The sequence below is a fragment of the Clupea harengus genome, chromosome 14 (genome assembly GCF_900700415.2).
Source record: "Clupea harengus chromosome 14, Ch_v2.0.2, whole genome shotgun sequence".
NCBI lineage: Eukaryota > Metazoa > Chordata > Actinopteri > Clupeiformes > Clupeidae > Clupea > Clupea harengus.
This window is the reverse complement of record NC_045165.1, coordinates 15,154,723-15,176,475: the sequence shown is the minus strand read 5'-3', so window position 1 is coordinate 15,176,475 and position 21,753 is coordinate 15,154,723. Positions and strand designations below refer to the sequence as shown.

The 21,753-nt window shown below is 42.4% G+C and overlaps 1 protein-coding gene across 2 annotated transcripts in view; it reads left to right on the top strand.

Moving 5' to 3' along the window:
* The window catches only part of fancm (FA complementation group M), a 57,559-nt gene that overhangs the window by 18,633 nt on the left and 17,173 nt on the right, over window positions 1-21,753 (top strand). For both annotated transcript variants that reach the window (XM_031580190.2, XM_031580189.2), the window contains exons 5-13: window positions 9,440-9,571; window positions 10,045-10,177; window positions 10,469-10,561; window positions 10,664-10,756; window positions 11,022-11,206; window positions 15,625-15,831; window positions 16,123-16,363; window positions 17,507-17,661; window positions 18,119-18,274. In XM_031580190.2, the coding sequence (XP_031436050.1) occupies window positions 9,440-9,571; window positions 10,045-10,177; window positions 10,469-10,561; window positions 10,664-10,756; window positions 11,022-11,206; window positions 15,625-15,831; window positions 16,123-16,363; window positions 17,507-17,661; window positions 18,119-18,274 (1,395 nt within the window). The remainder of the gene's footprint in view (window positions 1-9,439; window positions 9,572-10,044; window positions 10,178-10,468; window positions 10,562-10,663; window positions 10,757-11,021; window positions 11,207-15,624; window positions 15,832-16,122; window positions 16,364-17,506; window positions 17,662-18,118; window positions 18,275-21,753) is intronic.

Sequence of the window (21,753 nt, the reverse complement as noted above, 5' to 3'; positions counted from 1 at the left end):
CTGGGGGATAATGGCAGCAAGCATCTTCCTCTGTGTGTGGAGCCCAAGTAGTAGCAGCAGCAGCAGCAGCAGTCTCGCACACACACACACACACACAGACACACACACACACACACACACACAGACACACTAACACACACACACACACAAGCAAACCGTGTGTCATATCGACTGTCTCCGTTCCATGTCATCCATTATATGTTCAAAGATTGAGTGCACAATTAAAATATGTTTTGCTAAACAGATGACCATTCACATTTTTGTGTATTTGGTGCAGATGAAGTGCAACAGAGTATATTCATTATAGGGTTTAAGGAGTCTGGACAAAAAATATGTCTCTCTCTTGATCCTGACATACTATAGTATTTAACATAGTGATATACTGTATATTGTAATGTGTCCTAAACTAAACGCATAGTAATATCTTCTAAGTATGTCATTACTGTAAATTGCTGCAGGTGCCCACACTGTGTATTTTTCCTGGAATCTATGATGTCATAATTGGCCTCCATCACCATGACAACGGCAGTCGCGTAACCAATGGAACTGTTGTGTCCATCCCAGACATGCAGAATGACCATCTCTCCATGGCCGCCTGCTTAGCTGCCTCTCTGCTCCTGTGGCTGTGCTGATATTAATAGTTGCACAGATACGCTTGGCTGGCTCGACACCAGTGTTTACTGGCTCCACTCTATCGATCCAGTCATCTCTCTCTCCTTTACTGAGCATGCCCAATGCATTTTCTGTGGTTGCCGGGATGCACACAGTACAGGCCCCTCTGCCCTGTTTCTGAATGAGACTTAACAGAGACACAGGATCCAATCTTTTTCTTCTCTATATTTCTGTATGTGTCTGTCTGTCCATCATTCTTGTCATCTGTCTTTCTATTTTTCCTTTCAGTGCATGTCTGTGCATACACGCACACCATGCAGAAATATCCTTAGATGGTGTATCAGGTCTTCGATGGTGACGGTAGTAACAAACCAGGTCGCTTTGTAACTGGGCATCTCAATAGTTAAATATATTCATTTGCTTGTCAAATGGTCTCCTTAATCCAGCCCAATCAGCAGTGTTCCTAAATGTCACGTCCCCGAGAAAACCCTTGCGTAGAAACTCATATCTGATGATCAGCCCTTGTGATCACGCGCCAGCCCGCCCGCCTGCCTGGCTGACTGTGACTTCCTGCAGCGAGGGCCTGGATGCCTCAATCTGTCCCCTGTTTAATCTCAATCCTAATCTCCTTCTGACCGCTAAACGCCCCCCCCCCCCCCCTTGTCCCTTGCCAAAAAAAAAGAGAAGGGAAGATGGTAGGTGCACCGGCAGTGCACCTGTTGGCAGTATAAGTAAAATTCCAGCCCGTGCTGAGACCCATATGGTACCATGTTAGTGACGTTGGTCTTCAGTTCTGGGCTGTTTTTATTTTCCAGCTGCATTGTTTATCGGGCATTGTTTATTCTTTGGAAACATTGGCCAAACAATTCACAATTTCTGTGAAAAATATAACTTTTTGAAAATAAAATATTTGTGTGTGTGTATATATATATATATATATATATATATACACACACACACACACACATCCTAACACACATATAGGCCTTTCATTTGAAAGCTTCTGTGTTGTATCTATGGTTGAAATTCAGCAATACAACAACACAGGACACTGCACCCCACTCAGCCCCTGTTAGCAGCTACCATCAACGGCACATTTTGCTTGGGCGCTACCCACTTACTCAGCTGTGCTGCTCATCCCACAAATGCATGTTCCTTACAAATGTGGCACCATTTAAAAGGGAAATAAACAGGCTTCCCAACGGTATAAGATTTATTGCCAAGAAGCATTGTTGTCCTTACTTTTTGTGCTATGTTTTATATATATATATATATATATATATATATACACACTGTATATATATGAGTGTAAGGTGTATCTTGAATGTTATTGCTGAATGTTTCTGTCTGTGCATGTCGATTGTTATGACTGTGTTCTCATCTGTATTTAGACGTAGATAACACTGGCTTTCATCTGTGTGTGTGTGTGTGTGTGTGTGTGTGTGTGTGAGAGAGTGTGTGAGAGTGTGTGTGTGTGTGTTTGCGGGTGTGATTTATAATTGCTTGGTTGTTTAAAATCTCTTTTGGTGCCTCTCGTTCTTCATAAACATACAGGTATTTGTTGTCAATTTTTGCCTTTCATTCTGGCTCTGCCAGGGCGTGTGTTTTAACTGATATTGTTTAGGTTCAGATTTTCTCTCCAGTTGTTTTCTGGGCAATGCCAGATAAGGTTGAGGATTTGGAAAGGAGGAATGTATATGAGCCTACTCCTCTCTATTCTTAATCTTCCAAAAAACCCGGAGAATTTTTATTTTTAATCTTCTAAAAGATTCAAACTCAGACTATCGTTCTTGATCGAAGCATTCACCGTCAGGATTTGAGGCCATCTTCAAAAGTTTTCAAAAAACAAAACAAACTCTGCTGGATTTAACCTCTGCTGGATTTAACCTCTACTGAATTTAACCTCTACTGGATTAAACCCCCGACTCTCGTTCTTTATCGACGGATTCATCATCGATATTTAAGAATTTCTCTGCTGGACTATCATCTTAATCTCCAGGTAACCCGTGAAAGACACCTACAATTAACTTAACTGCCAACTCGCAGGTTAGCGGAAGGCGCTGTCGTTCTTTTAACAGAAGGCAGAAGAAGAATTTTATCCTACAAACAGTAGGTTTTTGCTTCTTCCTGTGAGCTTGGAGTTGTATAGATCGCTAAATTAAATTAACACTACCTGTTCTCATTCTGACTCTGAACAGCTAGCAAGCCTAGCAAGCAAACACCAGCTAAAGCTTAACGTTTGACTACCTCACCGCGACATCGTAGCAAACAAAACACATAAACTCAAGTTTTTGCCTCTCATCTGACATCGCCACGATGCCTTCCCTCAGTGGTGCACCTGGATGCGACTCCTGCCTCCTGCTCAGACAGAAGGTAGTAGAACTAGAAGTCAGGTTAGCGAACCTCTACCAGATCAAGCTGGATGAGCAGTTCATTGACTCCATTGTCTCTGTGGGTCCTCTTCACACACACACACACACTGGACATCTCGATTCCACTCTGCCCTGCATGAACACAAACCCAGACCACACCACTGCTCCCTGGCCACTGGTGGGGACCAAGCCCACCCTGCCGGTGAACTCCACTCCTCACCAGCCATGGAGAACAGCTGGCAGAAGCAAGCGTGATGGAAGGCGGTCGGGACGACACACTGAGCCAGGCCAGCCCCTGAAACTGGGAAACCGCTACACCACACTGATGAATGAGGAGGAGCCCCCTGGGCTTGATGACACCCCTCCTCAGCCCGCCCTGCAACGCCCCCGCAGACCGGCTCCAGAGAAACAACGGCATCACACTGACATCCAGCATCGCCCACGCCGCCCTGCTTCCCATCCTGGGCCCTCAACACAGTCAGCATCCCCTAGACGGCTTCTCCCGCTTGACATGACAACCTCCACCCTTGTCATTGGCAGCTCCATGATCAGAGATGTCTATATCCCCCCTTCACCAAGCGGTCCCTGCAAGGTCCACTGCTTCCCCGGAGCGAGGGTCCGTGACATTCAACGTAGACTCCCAAGCATCCTCGCCGGCTACACCAAGGTCAGCACCATAATTGTACATGTGGGCACAAACGACATCAGAGCAAGACAGACAGAAGTCCTGAAGGCAGACTTCACAGCCCTCCTCACTACCCTCATGGACACAGGAAGACGGATCGTCATCTCTGGGCCTCTCCCTACCTACCGGAGAGGCGCTGAGAGATGGTCAAGACTTTTCAACCTCCACACCTGGCTTCGAGCGACCTGCGCTTCATTAGACATTGACTGTGTTAACAACTTTGACCTGTTCTGGGAGAGCCTGCTGAAGCATGATGGCCTCCACCCAAACCGGATCGGAGCCAGTCTGCTGTCGGACAACATGAAGACCACCCTAAGGCACTGACATCCTGTAGAAAACATCACAGACTCATGCCCCCCAGGTAGTAACTCTAATAACACTGTTTATGAAAATGAATCTGAATCTGTCAATGTTTTCTACAGAGCAATATATGACACCACTACCTCAGAACAGGCTGCTTCATATAATATTATGGCATGCGCCTATAATCCTATTCCAGTTTTAATCTCTACCCAACGCACAGTTAAAAACAAAGGCCATAGATACAATAGAAACAATAGAAGCCCAGCAAATATCCTATCTATACCCCGGCATATTCCTCCTTCCTGTGAGCCACTATATCCAGAAAATATTTCAATGGCAATACTAAATATTAGGTCACTATCAGGGAAAACATTTCTCATTAACGATCTTATATGTGAACGTAAATTAGACTGTATGTTTTTAACAGAAACCTGGCTAAACAAAAATGGGTCTGCAGCTCTTATTGAAGCATCCCCTCCCAATTATAGCTTTTTTCAGTCCATTAGAACAGGTAAAAAAGGGGGCGGGACAGCCACCATAACCACGGATGCCCTGTGCTGCAGGAGCATCTCCTTCGATGATTTTGCCTCATTTGAATATCATGCCATAGTTCTAAAGTGCCAGCCTCCTGTTCTGACAGTAACTGTGTATAGGCCACCCAAGCAATGTCCCACTTTTCTAACAGACTTTTCAGAACTACTCTCCATTATACACACAAACTACGATAAGATTATTATCACTGGTGATTTTAACATACATGTTGATAATGGGAACGACTCAAAGGCCCGGGATTTTATGAATCTCTTGAATTCCATGGACTTTACACAACACATCACTGAACCCACTCACAACCGTGGCCACACCCTTGATCTAGTTATTACAAAGGGTCTTACAACTGTTATATCGTCTATCTGTGACCTTGCTCTTTCTGACCACTTTTGTATTTTCTTTACAGCACTGGTACCTAAAGTTAGAAATAGTGCTGAATGTTTTATTAAGAAACGCTATCTTAACTCTGCAGCCGCTGAGAATTTCAAAGTAATGATGAACATAACTAGTACAAAAAACCCAGATACGGGGCCATCATGTGTTAATGATCTAGTAACTACTCTAAATACAAAATTAAGGACAGCACTTGACTCTGTAGCACCATTGAAACAAAAAAAGGTTTTAGCCAAACAAAAAGCTCCATGGAGAAATGAGGAAATGATTAAACTTAAGAGATCCTGCAGAAGGTCTGAGCGTACATGGAGAAAGACCAAGCTACAGGTCCACCTTGATATCTTTAAGGATAAACTTTCAGTCTTTAATAAAGCAATAAGAAATGCTAGGAAGGATCATTTCTCTAATTTGATATCTACAAATTCTAACAATTCCAGGGTCCTCTTTTCAACAATAGACAGCCTTATAAATCCTGCACCTAAAGTAGATGATAGTCTCTTTTCCACCCCCAAATGTGAGGAATTTGCAGCATTCTTCAGAGATAAGATAACGAACATTAGGAAAAATATTGCTCAAGAAATTCCAAATGTCTTGTTTTCTGATCCCCTTCCACCATGCTGTAACAGTATGAGCTTTTTTGCACTGGCTGATATAGAAATGCTGAGCAAAGTAGTGTCACAACTGAAGCCGTCTACATGCCCTCTTGATCCCCTTCCCACCAAATTTTTTAAGACCATCTTTGACTCTGTGTCTAAGGACATTCTAGCCATTATAAACTGTTCCCTGCTTACAGGTATTTTCCCATCAGAACTTAAAACTGCCCTGGTGAGACCCCTCCTGAAGAAAAGCAATTTAGACTCTTCAGTTCTAAACAATTTTAGACCCATCTCTAACCTTCCCTTTCTAAGCAAAATCCTGGAAAAAATTGTCTTTAAACAGTTAAATAATTTCCTAGATGCTAACTGTGCATTTGACACCTTCCAATCTGGTTTTCGCTCCAATCATAGCACAGAAACGGCATTAGTCAAGGTTGTAAATGATCTCAGGATAAATGCTGACTCCAAAAAACTATCTGTCTTGGCCCTTCTGGATCTGAGCGCAGCCTTTGATACTGTTGATCACAATATCCTTATTGATAGACTTGAAAATTGGGTTGGCCTCACTGGTCCGGTCCTAAACTGGTTTAGGACCTATCTAACTGGCCGGGAATACTTTGTCGCCCTCGGAGACCACAGCTCAAAAAACATTTGTATGACCTGTGGGGTCCCTCAAGGATCCATTTTAGGGCCCTTACTTTTCAGTCTATACATGCTACCCCTTGGTAGTGTAATTAGGAGGCACAACATCGACTATCATAGCTATGCAGATGACACCCAGCTCTATATTTCTGTAACACCCAACAACTACAGCTCTATTGATTGTTTGGTAAATTGCATTTCTGATATAAATGTATGGATGTCACAAAACTTTCTCCAGCTAAACCAAGATAAAACAGAGGTATTAGTCATTGGTGAAAAAAACGAGAGAGAGAAACTAACTGCACACTTAAAAACACTAGCACTTAACACCAAGCACCAAGCCAGAAACCTAGGCGTCATACTTGACTCAGATCTTAATTTTGAAACCCATATCAAAAATATAATTAAAACATCTTTTTATCACTTGAGAAACATTGCTAAGGTGCAACCGTTTCTCGCTCAGGCTGACACCGAAAGACTGATGCATGCGTTTATCACAAGCAGGCTAGACTACTGTAACTCGCTTTTGTCTGGTCTACCAAAAAAAGCCATTAGTCAACTACAAACAATACAGAATGCAGCAGCGCGAGTCCTCACTAAAACAAGACGGAGAGCGCACATCACACCAGTATTAAAATCACTGCACTGGCTACCTGTTAGTTTTAGAATAGATTTCAAGGTTCTCCTACTAGTCTATAAATCACTCCATAGTCATGCACCTGAATATATAACAGACATGCTCTCAAGGTACACACCCAGTAGATCCCTGAGGTTCTCCGGCACTGAACTTCTAACAGTTCCAAAAGCCAGGACAAAGAGACATGGGGAAGCAGCTTTTAGTTTCTATGCCCCCAACCTTTGGAACACTCTGCCAGAATACCTAAGAATGGCCGAAACGGTTGAAACCTTTAAACATGCACTTAAGACATACCTCTTTGATCTCGCTTATCACTCACTGTAAAATGTATTTAACATTTATGGAACATTTATTTATTTACTTATTTCTGTCTCTTTTCAAGTGTTTGTACCCCCCCCCAGCAGCTGTCTCTTAGTTTGACGATAACTGTGCTGAGCAGTCCTTTATGGTGCCAGTGCGGTTAGTACGTAATTTCCTGTTCATTTATCTCTGGCAAAATCTGTGTCTTTTTATAAGTGTTTTGTAACTTGTAAAATGTATTTATTTAACATTAATGTACCATTTATTTATTTACTTATCTGTGTCTCTTTACAAGTGTTTGTAATCCCCCCCCAGCAGCTTAGTTTGACGATGACCGTGCTGAGTAGTCCTTTACGGTGCCAGTGCGGTTAGTACGTTTATTTTATTTTATTTATTTATCTCTTGAAAATCTGTGTGTTTTTTTTTTTTTTTTTTTTTTTTTTTTTTATAAGTGTTTGTAAACCCCCCCCCCCTTTTCTTTCCTACTGTGAGGCGCATTGTGTTACTTCCTTGTATGAAATGCGCCGTACAAATAAAGTTTGATTTGATTTGATTTGATGATGATATTGTAAAAGTATCGATATTACAAACACAAAAGCAACAACTTAACTCTCTGAACAGAAACCACCTATAAAATAGTTTTAAGTGGGCCAATGCATTAAGATGAACACTTGAAGCGATAAGTGCTAGATACACAGGCAGTGGCGAAATTCTCTGATGTGGGCTGCCCTGGCTTTATAAGTGCAGCTCATGAGCAGTGCACACGTGAGTCACCATAACTATAAATAAAATCTCCTACGACTGTATGTGTGTGTGTGGGCATGTGTCTGTGTATGGGCATGTGTGTGGGTATCTTTATGTGTCCGAGATCATGGAGGATAAGGTTGTTGAGTAGCCTAATTTTTCGTCCATAATATCTCTGGCACACACAAAGCAGACAGAAAGTCTAAACACGGGAGGTGTATGGGCTTTATTTGTTTGTGTTTATGTTTGTGTATAAGAGCGAGAAGGAGAGAGTCCCGCGAGGCTTGATTTAATTTTACCCAGTAATCTTCTTATGTAATGATTTGTAGAAAAGCCTATTTCTGCTTCAGCTGGTTGCCTCGTCCATGACTCAGAGTGGATCAGTGGAGACAAGCTTTATGAAGCGGCAAAAAAATAACGACTCCCCCCTAATTTCATTTACATCAGGACCTCATTAACTATAGTGGCCCATTCCTTGATTGACATCCATCACTGTGATGTCATCCCTTTGTATTGCCCTAGGAAGGTGTATATAATGAGTGTCGGTGCTTTGAAATGTGCTTTTGGAATGTGCTTTGCCATTTGTAGTTAATTTATTCAGTTCATCATGTTTGTGGTATTGCACTCATTCAAAATACTCAAAAAATGTGTTCAGCTTACTAAAATATTAAATATAAAATACATTCACATTACATGTCTTTTGACAAATAAGCACTAAATGTAGACTGTAGAGAGGTGACGGTTTAAATGACCTGGGTATATTTTCTGTGGGGTGTATATATTTAACTTTCACTTTCAGAAACCTACAAATGAAACAGAACTCAAAAAGACAACGACAACAAAATCTACTTTCCTACCTCTAGTTCTTTTTCAGCTAAGCTAAGTGAGCTGGAATCATGTTTGACACCACGGTACTTTTCGCAGCTGCTCAACACTGTATTAAAAGTGCTGTTGTGCACAGATTCATGAAGGTCAGTGGACTTAACAGGTGTTATTTAACCCTTATCTGATATACCCCAAGCGCTTATCATATACTATTCAGTTAAGAACTTAGGCCACGATTGACGGCATCATCAGATGATAAATCATCAGCCTGAGATGAGAAGGGTATGATAAAGGGGAAAACAAGCTACGAGATGCACTCTTTTTAATTAGCGTTCATGCTGCATTTAGAGAAAAATACGTTATTATATTTTTAAACGTTTTACCATTAACAAGAATAATTCCATTCCCATCCATTTTCAGCTTTTGTAAACAGGGTCATGTTAACCTGAAAGTGGTTATCCTCAAGCTCTCTCACAATACACCATAATTACAGTCATGAAACCCTGGAGCTTTATGCTCTTGCCCTCGATTTCTTGACCAGACGATTTTTTATTATTTGGTTGGCAATTGGTCTATTTTGTGAAGACCCTCTCTGAACTTCCCAAATCTCTTATTCTCTCTCTCTTTCTATCTCTGACACACACACACACACACACACTGCACCATCTGAAATGGTAACACTTAGATAAAGGACACTGCTCCCATCCTGCATTGTGCGGGTTGAAAATTGCCCCCGTAAATTGCACAGTGCTTCATCTCCTGGTCGTTTTGTTGGACACAGGTCCTTGAGAGGTTCACGGCACGTCTGACCCAGTTGCGGCTGCTGTCTCATCGTGACCTCCGCTCGCTCACCAAGTACCAGCTCATCCTAGCCCGCCAGCAGTTCCGCAGCAACCCGCCACCACAGGTGCAGGTAGGTCCTGCCTGCACAACCACCAGGCTCAGTCACTGAGTAGTCTTGCATGCAGAAAGGTGCCTGCATATCGGAGTCGGGACAGTTTTATTATGTAATTGTCAAAGTACAACACACACAACTTTTCTTGTACCTTTCTGTGCGTAATAATCTATGTTACCTATAGGTCAAATCAATGATATGACATTTTGTAGACTTTCTGAATTCTGTCTGTGTAGCTCCGCTCCGCCTAGTTTATATTAGTGGCATAAAAATGAAATGAGAGTTTTGCAATTATTTTCCTCCGATGTGATGGTATCATACCTTGACTGATGAAACATGGTGCTAGCTAGCACTGGTGTAGTTTATAATGTTACCGATTGTAAATATCATACCTGATAGTAATACACATTAGTTGAATTACTGTATTACTGGCATTAGTACTTTATTGCCGTAATACCACAGGCTAATATCACTGGATGTGTGTTATACAGGGGGCCCAGCAGGGTGCATTAGAAGGGGACTTTGCTTTGTGCATCAGCCTGTATCACGGCTATGAGCTGCTTATGCAGATGGGCCTGCGATCTCTCTTCCTCTTCACGCAAGGCATCATGGGAGGAGCTAAAGGTAATGGCAGGAAGCAGTGAGATCTCAAAGGCTAGTCTGTATGTCAATGGGGAAAAAGGTTAAAACTATTTGGGTAGCCTGTACATTTTCTTTCTAGAGACGCCATGGCTGACTAGTTATTATTGACTGAAAATGTGTGAAAGTATATCCTTACATCAAAGAGGCTATATGCTGTTTCTATATTTTACACAAATTCCATTTTCTTTTCAGTCTCTCCTGTAATCTCGCTATCTTGCTTTCTGTCTCTCACTCTCTCTCTCTGTCACTGTGTGTGTGTGTGTGTGTTTATAGAGACATCTCGAGCCAGAAATGAGCTTCAGAGGAATATGGACTTCATGGACCTGTACAAGGAGATGGAGGCCATGTTTGTCAGGCCTACTGCAGGTACATTGTCATTTCATTGCGTGATAAAAAAAAGTACATGAAAAATGTATGTGTCCTCTTTTTGGCATCCTTCCCCACTTTAATCATTTTCTCTTACTCCAGGGCCCGAGGAGCCGTTGTTCTACAGCCATCCTAAACTACAGAAACTAGATGAGGTGGTGCTGCAGCACTTTCAGGCATGGTCAGAAACCTCGGGCAAGTAGCTCTTACTGAGTGTCATGGTGTAATGTATGTCATACTAGTCAAGTTTCCGCTGTTCATTTTTTTTTTTTTTTTTTTGTCTTCGCTCTGCATTTTCCCTATGAGTGTGTTGCATTTATATTACATGGAAGGAGCCAAGCATTGTGCACAGCGCATTGTGCACAGCACATCGTGCACGATTTTGTTTTGCATCCCAGGTTTTTTCAACAACTGTGCTGTGTGTTTTATGTTTGCATGTGTGTTGAATTCTGTCTCTCAGGCTCTGGGGCGGCAGGGCAGGAGTCGAGCACACGAGTGATGATCTTCTCCTCCTTCAGAGAGAGCGTGCAGGAGATCGCCACCCTGCTGAATCGCCACCAGCCCCTCGTCAACGTCATGACCTTCATGGGCCAGGCCTCTGCCGGCAAAGGGGTGCGAGGGTTCACCCAGAAAGAGCAGTTAGAGGTAAACATCAATTACGTTTTATTTTACAACTCTCTTAAGTAGGTACTGGCACAAACTTGACAAAGCTACGCTCCAAAATTAGTCCTAAATTACGAGGAATGTTTCCTTTTAAGCTTTTCCATTTTCCTGCTCTTATTCGAAATCTTTTGTAATTTTTTTAAACATCTGGTCCTTCAATGATTGCACACATACGCAATGAAATAAGAATGCCGTTCCTTCTTTTGTCTTTTTGATACATAATAGCTGTTTAATATCTACTTGTTGTATTATTACAAAGCTTTTCAGTCACACTCACAATTTATTTAAATGAAAACAGCAATGCCACAGCCTTTCGAGTGGTGGAAAGAAACTCAGATTATTAAATCAGAAAAGTTGTTTTAATCAGCTCATCTTACAAGAAGAGAGCTTTGACACGGTTGCATTTTTCTACACGCAATATGTTTATTTTTCTTTTAGTCGACAGACTACACAGATTTCTTGCCCATGTGTAAAGCTTGGTCCGTTAAGGGCATCAGCTTGTGGGCAATCTGTTGACCTCATTGACACCAGAGATGTGTTTTTGTGTTCACCTGCAGAGTACACGTGGTGTGTTTTTAATGTGGATTCAGGCGTAGGTGACGTGTTTGTGTTAGGGATGTCATAAAATACTGATATTTATATATCGATACGTTTTTGAGGTGTAAGAAAAACAGAAGTTTCTTTTGTAGTTGATGCAGCAATCTGTCTTTATTCCAGTAAAGTGCAGTAACGAAGCACTTGGAACATACTCCGGATTCAGCGGTGCAGATCTGAACAACAAGCATTTCCAACTCTAGCCATATATACTGTTTACGACACCTCCTAGGCTTTAAATGTAAATGAGCTAGGCTTCTAATGCAAACAGGTCTGGCAACCTTTTGTTGTTCGGTATGATAATCAGGTTTCTCTGACCTGCTGCTTGAGATGGTTCTCAATGGCCTACCCCCATTCTCATTAGTTCAGCTTGACCTTTGTTACCATAATAAGATTACCATTTTGGATATTATGCTGACCAACCTCTGGTTGGTCTCAGCAGCTGCTTGATCATGAATCTCATGTTCACTCCCAGGATATACTGTAATTTCTTACAGTTGCATTGATGTATTCAAATTAGCTGTCATTTAAAGCAGACACCTAATATGATGCGTAACACTAGCCTGGGTACCAGACGAACTTAGCCCCACCCACAATATTTGAGGTCGGTAAGTTCGGTCTGGCATTGCTCCGTTGAGGAGGAAATATGCCCGACCAGAAGCTGTACAGACCAATCAAATTGTCAGGGCGGGCTTTATGGACAGATGATCAACAGTAACGTAATCAACCACGTCACCAAAGAGCTTCTGTAGAATTTGTTTTCAAAAAACATGGCTGCCGCTGAAGAGCTGACATGTTTAGATTCGAGTCTGTTTTAGAAGACATCGACAGCGCATTCATTTTGAAAGAGGAACAGAGAAACGCAAAGGCATTTGTCGATCAAAAAGATGTTTTTGCCGTCCTTCCTACGGGATCCGGTAAAAGTTTAATTTATCAGCTGGCACCGATGGTCTACGTTATGGTCATACTACGTTGCTTTGATTGGTTGTATGTATATCCAATTGAGCGAAGAGGCATTTTTTTTCCTGGTTCGGTTGAAACACGCCCCATAATCACAGCTTAATGGAGCAGTATCAGACTCATATTCTGACTAGAATTAAGAGTATGACAACGTCAGGCTAGCGTGACACCACAAAATCAGTCCAGTTGGTCACCAATGAAAAGTTGTTTTATTGGCTATTCTAAATCTACAAAAAATTATCTTTAAAATAAGGGGTCATTTGTTAAATTTGGTGCAGCGAAATCCAGAGAAATTAGCGAAAATGTTTAAGGTATCATCATCTGAACAGAAAGTCAAGTTTCACAATCCAGATGTGTTCATCACATTTAAGTGCCCTCTGGAAACACGTTGTCTTTTGGTTTTACTTAGGTCTGCATCTGTGAGATAACCACGTCCCATTCATTTGGTCTTTAAAGTTAGAAATAAAAAGAGCAGGGAAATAATTGTGACATTATGAAATGAAAGTCCCATGAAATTATTAAATACATGTATTTATATATTCATTTCAGAATTTATTTCAGAATTTATCTCGTAGCCATATTTATTTATATAACAGGCATATTTATTTATGTAATATTGACATAAAAGGCACTCCATAATAGCTAACAACAAACGACCAATAAATGTGTAACGGGTGGCAGAGACACATCGAAAAAACTGGTGAGATGGTAAGAGTGCTTAAAATGTAATTGTACACCACGATTTCCTGAAACGTGAACAAACGTTTCGGGCAATCAAGGAGCTACATTTTTCCCTGTGATGTAAATTGTCCAATTCCCGTGAAGAATTTAGGTCCCTGACAACGGCATGTGTAATTTGTTTACTGTTTGTATACCCCTAAAATGCTCTCCCATTGGGTAAAATATAACTTTTCCTCAAATTCTCATTGAATATTCGTGAGGAGCTCTTGAGGTAATTATGAAATGATGGCACATGTCTAGAGTTTGATCTGCCACTTAATTAGGAATTGACTTACTTGACAAAATGTATGGCTGATTCTGACAAAACATGTATACATGCCTTCATGCACAGAAGATGCATATATGTGGTCCTGCTGACTGATGAAAATGTGTAGACACGCCAGACGCCAGTCTATCAGGCAGTAGCCAATGGAAAAATATGTCACTGCGGTAAACGCAACTGAAATGTTGAACTATTTTTGTATGCCATACACTTCAAAACACTTCAGCTTTCCAATTATTGGGTTTCCATTCCACCGCCGGGCGGTAGGACTAGCATAAAGAAGTGATTGTAAATGGTCTGGCCTTGGGACCCACAGTTTCCTATGGTCATTATGTTGCGATCCACATTTTATAGAGTTGAAACCATGAAATAAACATAATAATATAAACACAAGCATAGGGCTTTCACTTTTAAATCTGACATTGGATAGATTTTAAATAGATTAATTTAATTAAATAGAACACTGTCGAGTTATCTGAGGACTATTTGCTTCACCCTTTGTCCAACTTTATGCTTCAAACTTCATGTTATATTCTTCATCAAATGACCATGTTATACAAGCATACATGATGGTTTCTTTCCCACACACAAAACTTCTTATAACGTGGCTAATCTAAGTCAACTGTGGCAACTAGTGACATCCCTGTAGGGATGTAGATAAGAGATAAGTCGAAGTTCTCCCCGCTTACGTTACAGCACTACTCCAGCCAACACTTCGGATTCGCATTTAGTAGGCAATACATCTGCTGCTCACGCAGAACTTTCTCAGTTTCTTTATGAGAGCTCCCTTTTTCCCTCAGCTTTTTTCTACTGCAAAAGAAAAGCTACTGTTCATATATTTTCTACAAATGTCATTAATGTTTTGAGGGAACACACACGCTCTGTGACCCATTTGAAATTATACTGATGAGTAACACCTGCATAAAGTACTGAGTTTGCGTTCTTGCCCTTAAACAGATGGATGAATTGGACAATAAACATCTTGAGGAGGGTTAAGAACACTTTTTGCAGCACCCTGCACATTTAATCTGTAATAATAATAATAAAAAAGAATACCACAAAATAAAAATAATACAATAAAAAGAATACTATCCACCATGGTGCTCTTTAATACGCTCTTTAAGTACCACTAACAGTTGGAATATCTATTCAATTGGAGTTGCCCACAGAAGAAACCAGTTTGAGAAACCAACGTGGGGTATGACACAGCTGTATTTAGCACAGTGTCTATTTTAGGAGATGGTTGTCATGCAGAAAGGCATAGGTTACATGAGTGTAATGCACTGGAGTTCCCTGCTTGTCTGAACATCAGTGCCTGGAGTGCTGGGAGGAATCATGCTTTAGGATCCTTCGTCCGCAGACATGATATAAAATTCAAAGACTTGGTGAATTATTTAGCTGCCGCCCACATGTTTAAAAGCAGACCGGTTGTCTTACGCTGTCATGAGATGCGGATGGTGGGGAAGTTTGAGGTCTAAGGCCATTCTGTGACCAGCCTTTCCTTTTTAAATGGATCTTATCTCCAAGCACTCCGGCCGAAATTCACTTTAAAACAACCTGGTGTTAGTTGCATACCATGGTTCTTCATTGGGCGTTGGTTAACAAGAGATAACTTTGTCGTAACCATAAAAATTTACATCCGAGAATTGGAAAAGAATACCTTGGAAACAAGAACTGTACTTGTACGTTCATGAATTCATGCTTTACTTTTGTACCTGATAAACTTTGTTACGTATACCGCCCAATGCTATTATTGTTGCATTAGCACATCTTATGCCCATCATTTACACGATAGTCACTTATAATAACCGTATGTAACTGTAACGATCCTGCTGTCGTGTAGGTTGTGCGGAGGTTTAAAGAAGGTGGCTTCAACACGCTGGTGTCCACGTGTGTGGGTGAGGAGGGATTGGACATCGGCGAGGTGGACCTGATCGTGTGCTTTGACGCGCAGAAGAGCCCCATCCGCCTGGTCCAGCGCATGGGCCGCACAGGCCGCCGCAGGAAGGGGCGCATCGTTGTCATCCTGGCCGAGGGCCGCGAGGAGAGGGTGAGGCATGTCAGCTCTGAGAGTATGAGCGTGTGTGTGTGCCTGTGTGAGCACGTGTCTGTCTATGTGTGTGAGTGTGCCTGTGCCTGTGTCAACAACAAAATATGGTATTTTCATGCATCTTGGCAACAGCTTCATGTGTTCTGATAATATTTGCACATTCTTGCTCAAAAACTCAGCTCAACTTACCACTCATTTTTCATGCTGTGCTGCCCAGCCAGGCTAATGTCTAATGACTCAACTTATGACGCATGTTGCTCCTCTAACTGATCTCTCTCTGTGTGTGTCCAGACATACAATCAGAGCCAGAGTAACCGGCGCAGTGTGAACCGGAACATTCTGCAGAACAATAGCAGCTTCCACATGTTCCCCAACTGCCCACGCATGCTGCCAGAGGGCCTGACCCCCACCATTCACAAGATGCACATCACCTGTGGCCAGTTTGAAGCCAGAGACACCAGCCGGCGTTCCAGTAAGGGCCGGAAGTCGATCGCAGAGGGGCGAGAGTCCCTTGTGCATCCCAGCACTTTCGGTGAGACTCAACTGTATGGAGACAGAGAGACAAAATAGCCCTCTCGCTGAGACCTCACTGTACGGCGATAGAGAGAACAAACCGACCCACTGGCTCAAATGGTTGACTGATCAGTTGCTCACAAGCTGTAGAATTCAAAAACGGAACCATCGACAGATTCTTGAAAGCATCCTCTCACCTCTTCTCTTTTGACCCCACTAATCACTGTGATTCTCGTTTTTGGAGACCCAATAGCAGACTTTATTGCTTAAAGCGCTGGAATCACGAACAGACTTCAGAGAGGAATATGCTACTAAGGCCGTATGGTGTGACTGACTTACAGGAGCCTGTGGAGATATTTGTGTGTGGCTTTGAGAAAATGTTATTAAAAATACTTGCATACCATAGCTTGAAGCACTTACTCACTGATCTACACCCCACAGCCATCTCCTCTCTGTCCAAATGTGTGCAGTTTTCTCTATTTTCTTCCTTCTTGAAAGGTGATTTCAGTTGCTTAACTGTTGACAGATGTACTTTTATCACCCTTCCCCGCACTGCCAACTCCAGGCTCTTTATGGCTTTGACTAATATGTGGGCTAATTGGAAATCTGAAGCAGGGATTCTCATAGTCCCGCACAGAGTCAAAGTCCTGCTTCAGAGACTGGTTGAAATAGAATACCCACTGCACACTGACGTAATTTTACTTTAGTGAGCATGTGTTAGCGTTTATGGTAAGGTCCTGATGGAGAGGCCATAGGCCACATCATGTTGAAAGGTTTTCTGAGGTATGTGGGTGGTGTTGCTTGTTGTACGCGCCTATTACTCCCCGTTTGAGTATCTGTCCTCTGCTGCAATTCATCCCCATCTCAAAGCAAGCTATACATCTGAAATGTATAGTCCTCCACTCCAAACCAACCTCTTACACGAACAACCATATCATACTACTGCTAAAAGAACATGCCACCTTTACTGCTGCTTGTAGGTAGTCTAAGGCATGTTTGGCTTTCACCATGACCCCAAGCATAAGATTCTCCCACCTCACAAGTATTCACAAAGAATGTCCTTAGTCTGAAAGTCATGTCTCATATGTCATGTCATTTCACTTCAGACTTCACTTGTAACTGAACATGTTCTTTTGTGTGTGTGTGTTTTTCTTGTACTCAGTGAGATTTCCTGAGGAGAACCAGAGAAGAGACGGCTTCCTGAGTCCAGCCGAGTTCTCTCTCTGGTCCTCCACCATGCAGCTGAGAGAGGACGAGCCCCAGCCCACGCTGCCTCAGTCCCACTTCCTGTCTCTGTCCGCAGATGCCCCTCCACAGGTACACATCACAGTCCACTCAAACCTGCAGCCCCACTGACTAACAGTGAGAAACTGCATTAAAGCAGACCCGGGGTATGAATCACAAGGCAATTGAGCTGAGTCATGACCATCATGATATGTTTCCTAGGGTCATGAATGGCCTCACCGCAGAGACAACTCTGTAGCTCATAGCTCTCACAGAGCCATTATGCTTCGTGATGGCAGCTTTGTAGCGGTGATCTGTGATCTGAAGTGAACCTTCCATCATGGTGTGACAAGACCAAAGGGAACGTTTTTGCCTTCTCGTGAGCTGTACTAAAAAGATGTGTGTGATGCATCTATGCGTACGTGTAAATTTGTGTGTGTGTGTGTGTGTGTGTGTGTGTGTGTGTGTGTGTGTGTGTGTGTGTGTGTGTGTGTGTGTGTGTGTGTGTGTGTGTGTGTGTGTGTATGCATGTGTGTTTGTCTTAATGCAGGGCGAGGCTGTAGACGGACCTAAGCAAGAGCTTTCTCTCTGGGAGTGGAGGCACTGGCAGAACCGGCCTCAGTACACACACAGGGTGGGCCACTCTGAGCGCTGCCTCCATTTTACTGCCATCACAGACTTGATCGACAGCCTGAAACAGGAGGAGGTGAGGAGAGCGCCTAATGGAAGGTCGGGTGGGAGGGCAGAAGAAGACTGAAGTCTGAAGTCTAGATTTGAAACTGGCTACAGTTGGAGCACCTTTGATGTCATCCGGAAGTTGGTTCCAGAATTGTGCACAGCTAAAGTCTTCTTCACCGTGTTAAGTTCTGACAGTACGTATTACCAACAGATCTCTCTCCAGTGATCTGAGAGATTTAGCAGGTGTGTACTGCTGTACTGTCTGAGAGGTAATTTGGTCCTGTCCCATTTAGTGACTTATAAACAGCAGTGCTTTAAAGTCAATTCTGTGACTTACTGGAAGCCAGTGTAAGGACCTAAGTATTGGTGTAATGTGCTCAGTTCTTCTCGTTTTCATAAGAACTCTAGCAGCTGCATTTTGTACAACCTGAAGCTGTTTGATAGTCATTTTTAGGAAGGCCTATGAAAAGGCCATTGCAGTAGTCAACCCTGCTGGAGATAAAGGCATGAATGAGTTTTTCTTCGTGTTTTGACATAAGGCCTCTAAGTTTGACTGTTTTTTTTTTTTAAGTTCTTTTGTGTAATGACGAGTAGCAACCCAAAGTTCAACTTTCCCAAATACAATTATTTCAGTTTTGTCATTGTTCAGCTGAAGGAAATTTTGAGACATCCGGCTGTCAATTGGGTCAATGCATTGACAGAGATATTCAAAGGGACCTTAGGCATTAGGTGAGAGGTGGCTATATAAATTGGGGTGTCCTGAGCATAACCATGATAAGAAATCATACTGTTTTTCATTATATGTCCCAGCGGGAGCTTAAAAAGGTGGGATAAGGGGGGCACTGTGGCGCAAGCCGATAAGCCCCCCATTTACGGGCTTCATTGCCCGCGGGGACACAGGTTCATGTCTGGCCTGATGTCGTTTCCCGGTCCTCTCCCCACCTCTTCTCCGCCTTGCTTCCTGACATACGACTTCATTGTCCTATCCAAATAAAGGCATAAAAAGCCCAAAATGAATCTTAAAAAAAAAAAAAGGTGGGATAAAAAATGCCCCAAGATCAACCTCTGGACACCGCAGGTCAAGGATGTTAGTGTTGAGGTATAATTTCCAGCAAAGGATTCATAGGTATTCCACATCCTGCTCCTATGGATATAAAGAGTATTCAACAGACACAAATTCAAAATAAAGTTATTATATGCTCTAGTCCCTAGATCGAGTCCTATCCTTGTTGGAGGTCTGTGGTGTAGTTGTATATCCTTTGATTTGGCTAATCATACCCCTACTGCATTTTTAGATCCAGGTACATTTGAGTCACAAGTGGAGAGGGTTGTTCATCTGAAGGACAGGTCATCCATGTCAGTAGAGAGCCTCTATTCAGCCTGGATGTCTTTGTCACCAGTGTGAAAGGGAAGCTCCAGTAATATCTCCGTCTCTATAGCTCTTCATATCCCGATGAGCACTTTCTCTCATGGCCTCTTGGAAATGGAAGGCTTTCAATGTAAGGCTTCAGCATTGATTTTCTCTTTTATTCCAAGCAAAAACAAATGGAACTATATTAAATAAATAATTAATAATAAGACAGAAATACTAAAATAAAAAAAAATAAAAATACAGCTTATGATTACTGAACTGATCAAGGCAATTCCTCGTTCCCTTGTTTGTTTGTTTGTTTGTTTGTTTTTTTACTGAGACCACACAGCGAGAGATGTGTGTCACGCGGCCAGAACTGCTGGGACACACTTTACACTCCATTCACTTAAGGAGGTCAGTGTTAACCAGAGCGAGGCCCAATTGGGCAGGTAGTGCTAAGACACTCGATCGATCGCTGCACTCTCACCACAATGAAAACCACGTGGTCCAGATAATACACAGAGCTGTGTAGAGAGGTACCCTAGATGCAGCCTCCCGTGTTGCTAGCAGGAAGAGGAACTCAACTTTGATCTAAAGTGGTTTTACATCACAGAGTTTGGATCACATATGTGCAGTATACTAAGAGCTGCACGGTTGGATAAATATCTCTGGAAGGTCAGCGACCGCGGTACCCTTTATTGCAGGGATTAAGGACCCAGGCCCAGGGTATTAAACGGCATATAGAAGAGTGCTTACCAGGTCAGCTATATAGACCACTGACCTGGTTCAGATCCTCTGTTGACGTTTTTTCTTTTTTTTTTTTTTTTCTTGACGTCCGGGTTCTGGTTTGTTTTTGCAGACCATCTGTGGTGCCAGTGTTAGGGTCGTTCTGATTACATCCACAGATAAAATAAGTAGAGGTTTGTGTTACGGTTGTTCCTCTTCATCTTCCTTGTCTTCTAATCCTTGTAAGGTGCTATTTTCGTGTGATTATACTGTGAGAAGTTCAGTGTAGTGATTAGGTGTACAGCCGTGTGCTCTCAGGTGTTTGCTTTGCTTTTGAGTTTGAGATTAAAACAGCACAGAAACCAAAATAAATGGAACCAAAAATGGATTAAAGGCTTCAGAGTGTAGATCCAGCACAGTGCTTCTGTCTCCTCGGTGGTGAAGGACCCATCAGTCACCTCTGCACTGTAATCCCATCAAGGGTAATAATCTTTTTAAAGGTGAATGCGTCAAAAAAAAAGTTAGAGGGTGAGGGTCATACCCTCCTCACCCCCCAGCACCTGTTCCCTCTCCATTTTTAGGTTAAATGTAGGCTTTGTTCATTTAGGCTTTTATCTTCTGTCCTTACCTAACCCTTGTCCTATCATTTTGCCAAGTGAAGCCCCAAGAATCTAGTATTGGATCTCTATATTGACTGGATTTGTTGTCATGGAGACAGTCCAGTGTGGCTTTTGTGGGCTTAGTCCTGTAGGCGAATGAAATGAGTTCTCCAACCAACCCTTAATAATCACATGACCCCAGAGACTGGCAATTTGATCACCTGGGAGCTCTGTGGACAATGCTAGCCTCATTTACCTGTGCAGAGAGAGGGTTGCAATTAAAGATGTGGAAAGAGATGATCATTTACTTTGGGGTGAATATCCTTTTCAGTAATGGTGAGAGATTCACCGGGTCCCTTCAACCTTGTCTGATTAGCATTCAGTCTTGAGCTAGATTCAAGGCTAATTCACATTGCCTCATCAAATGGCAGATACCAGCAACATCCAACAGTGCTTGGGTTCTGTTGGGTTTGTGGTATTCCCCCGATTAGGCATGCTCAATTAGTGTTTTTGTATTGTAGAATGTTTGAATAATCTGGTATGATTTTCCAACAAACTTTAAAAAGTATGTTGCCAGCACAGTCCCATCTCCATAACTCAAAATAGAGATGTGTTTCTTTTTCTTTGAGTGAGGTGTTGCTCAACCTGCAGCTGGTTTCTTCTGAGGGTAAGGCTCCCTCCACAACTGCCAAATCCCAGATTGGGGTTGAGGATTAGGATGGCAGTGGAGAAAAGGCTTGTGTGTACCACCAGTGGAGAGGTTGAGATTTGGAGGAATTTTCCCTGCAGAGTAAGCTTTTTCTAAGGACACAGAAGAGCCAGGGCACCTCA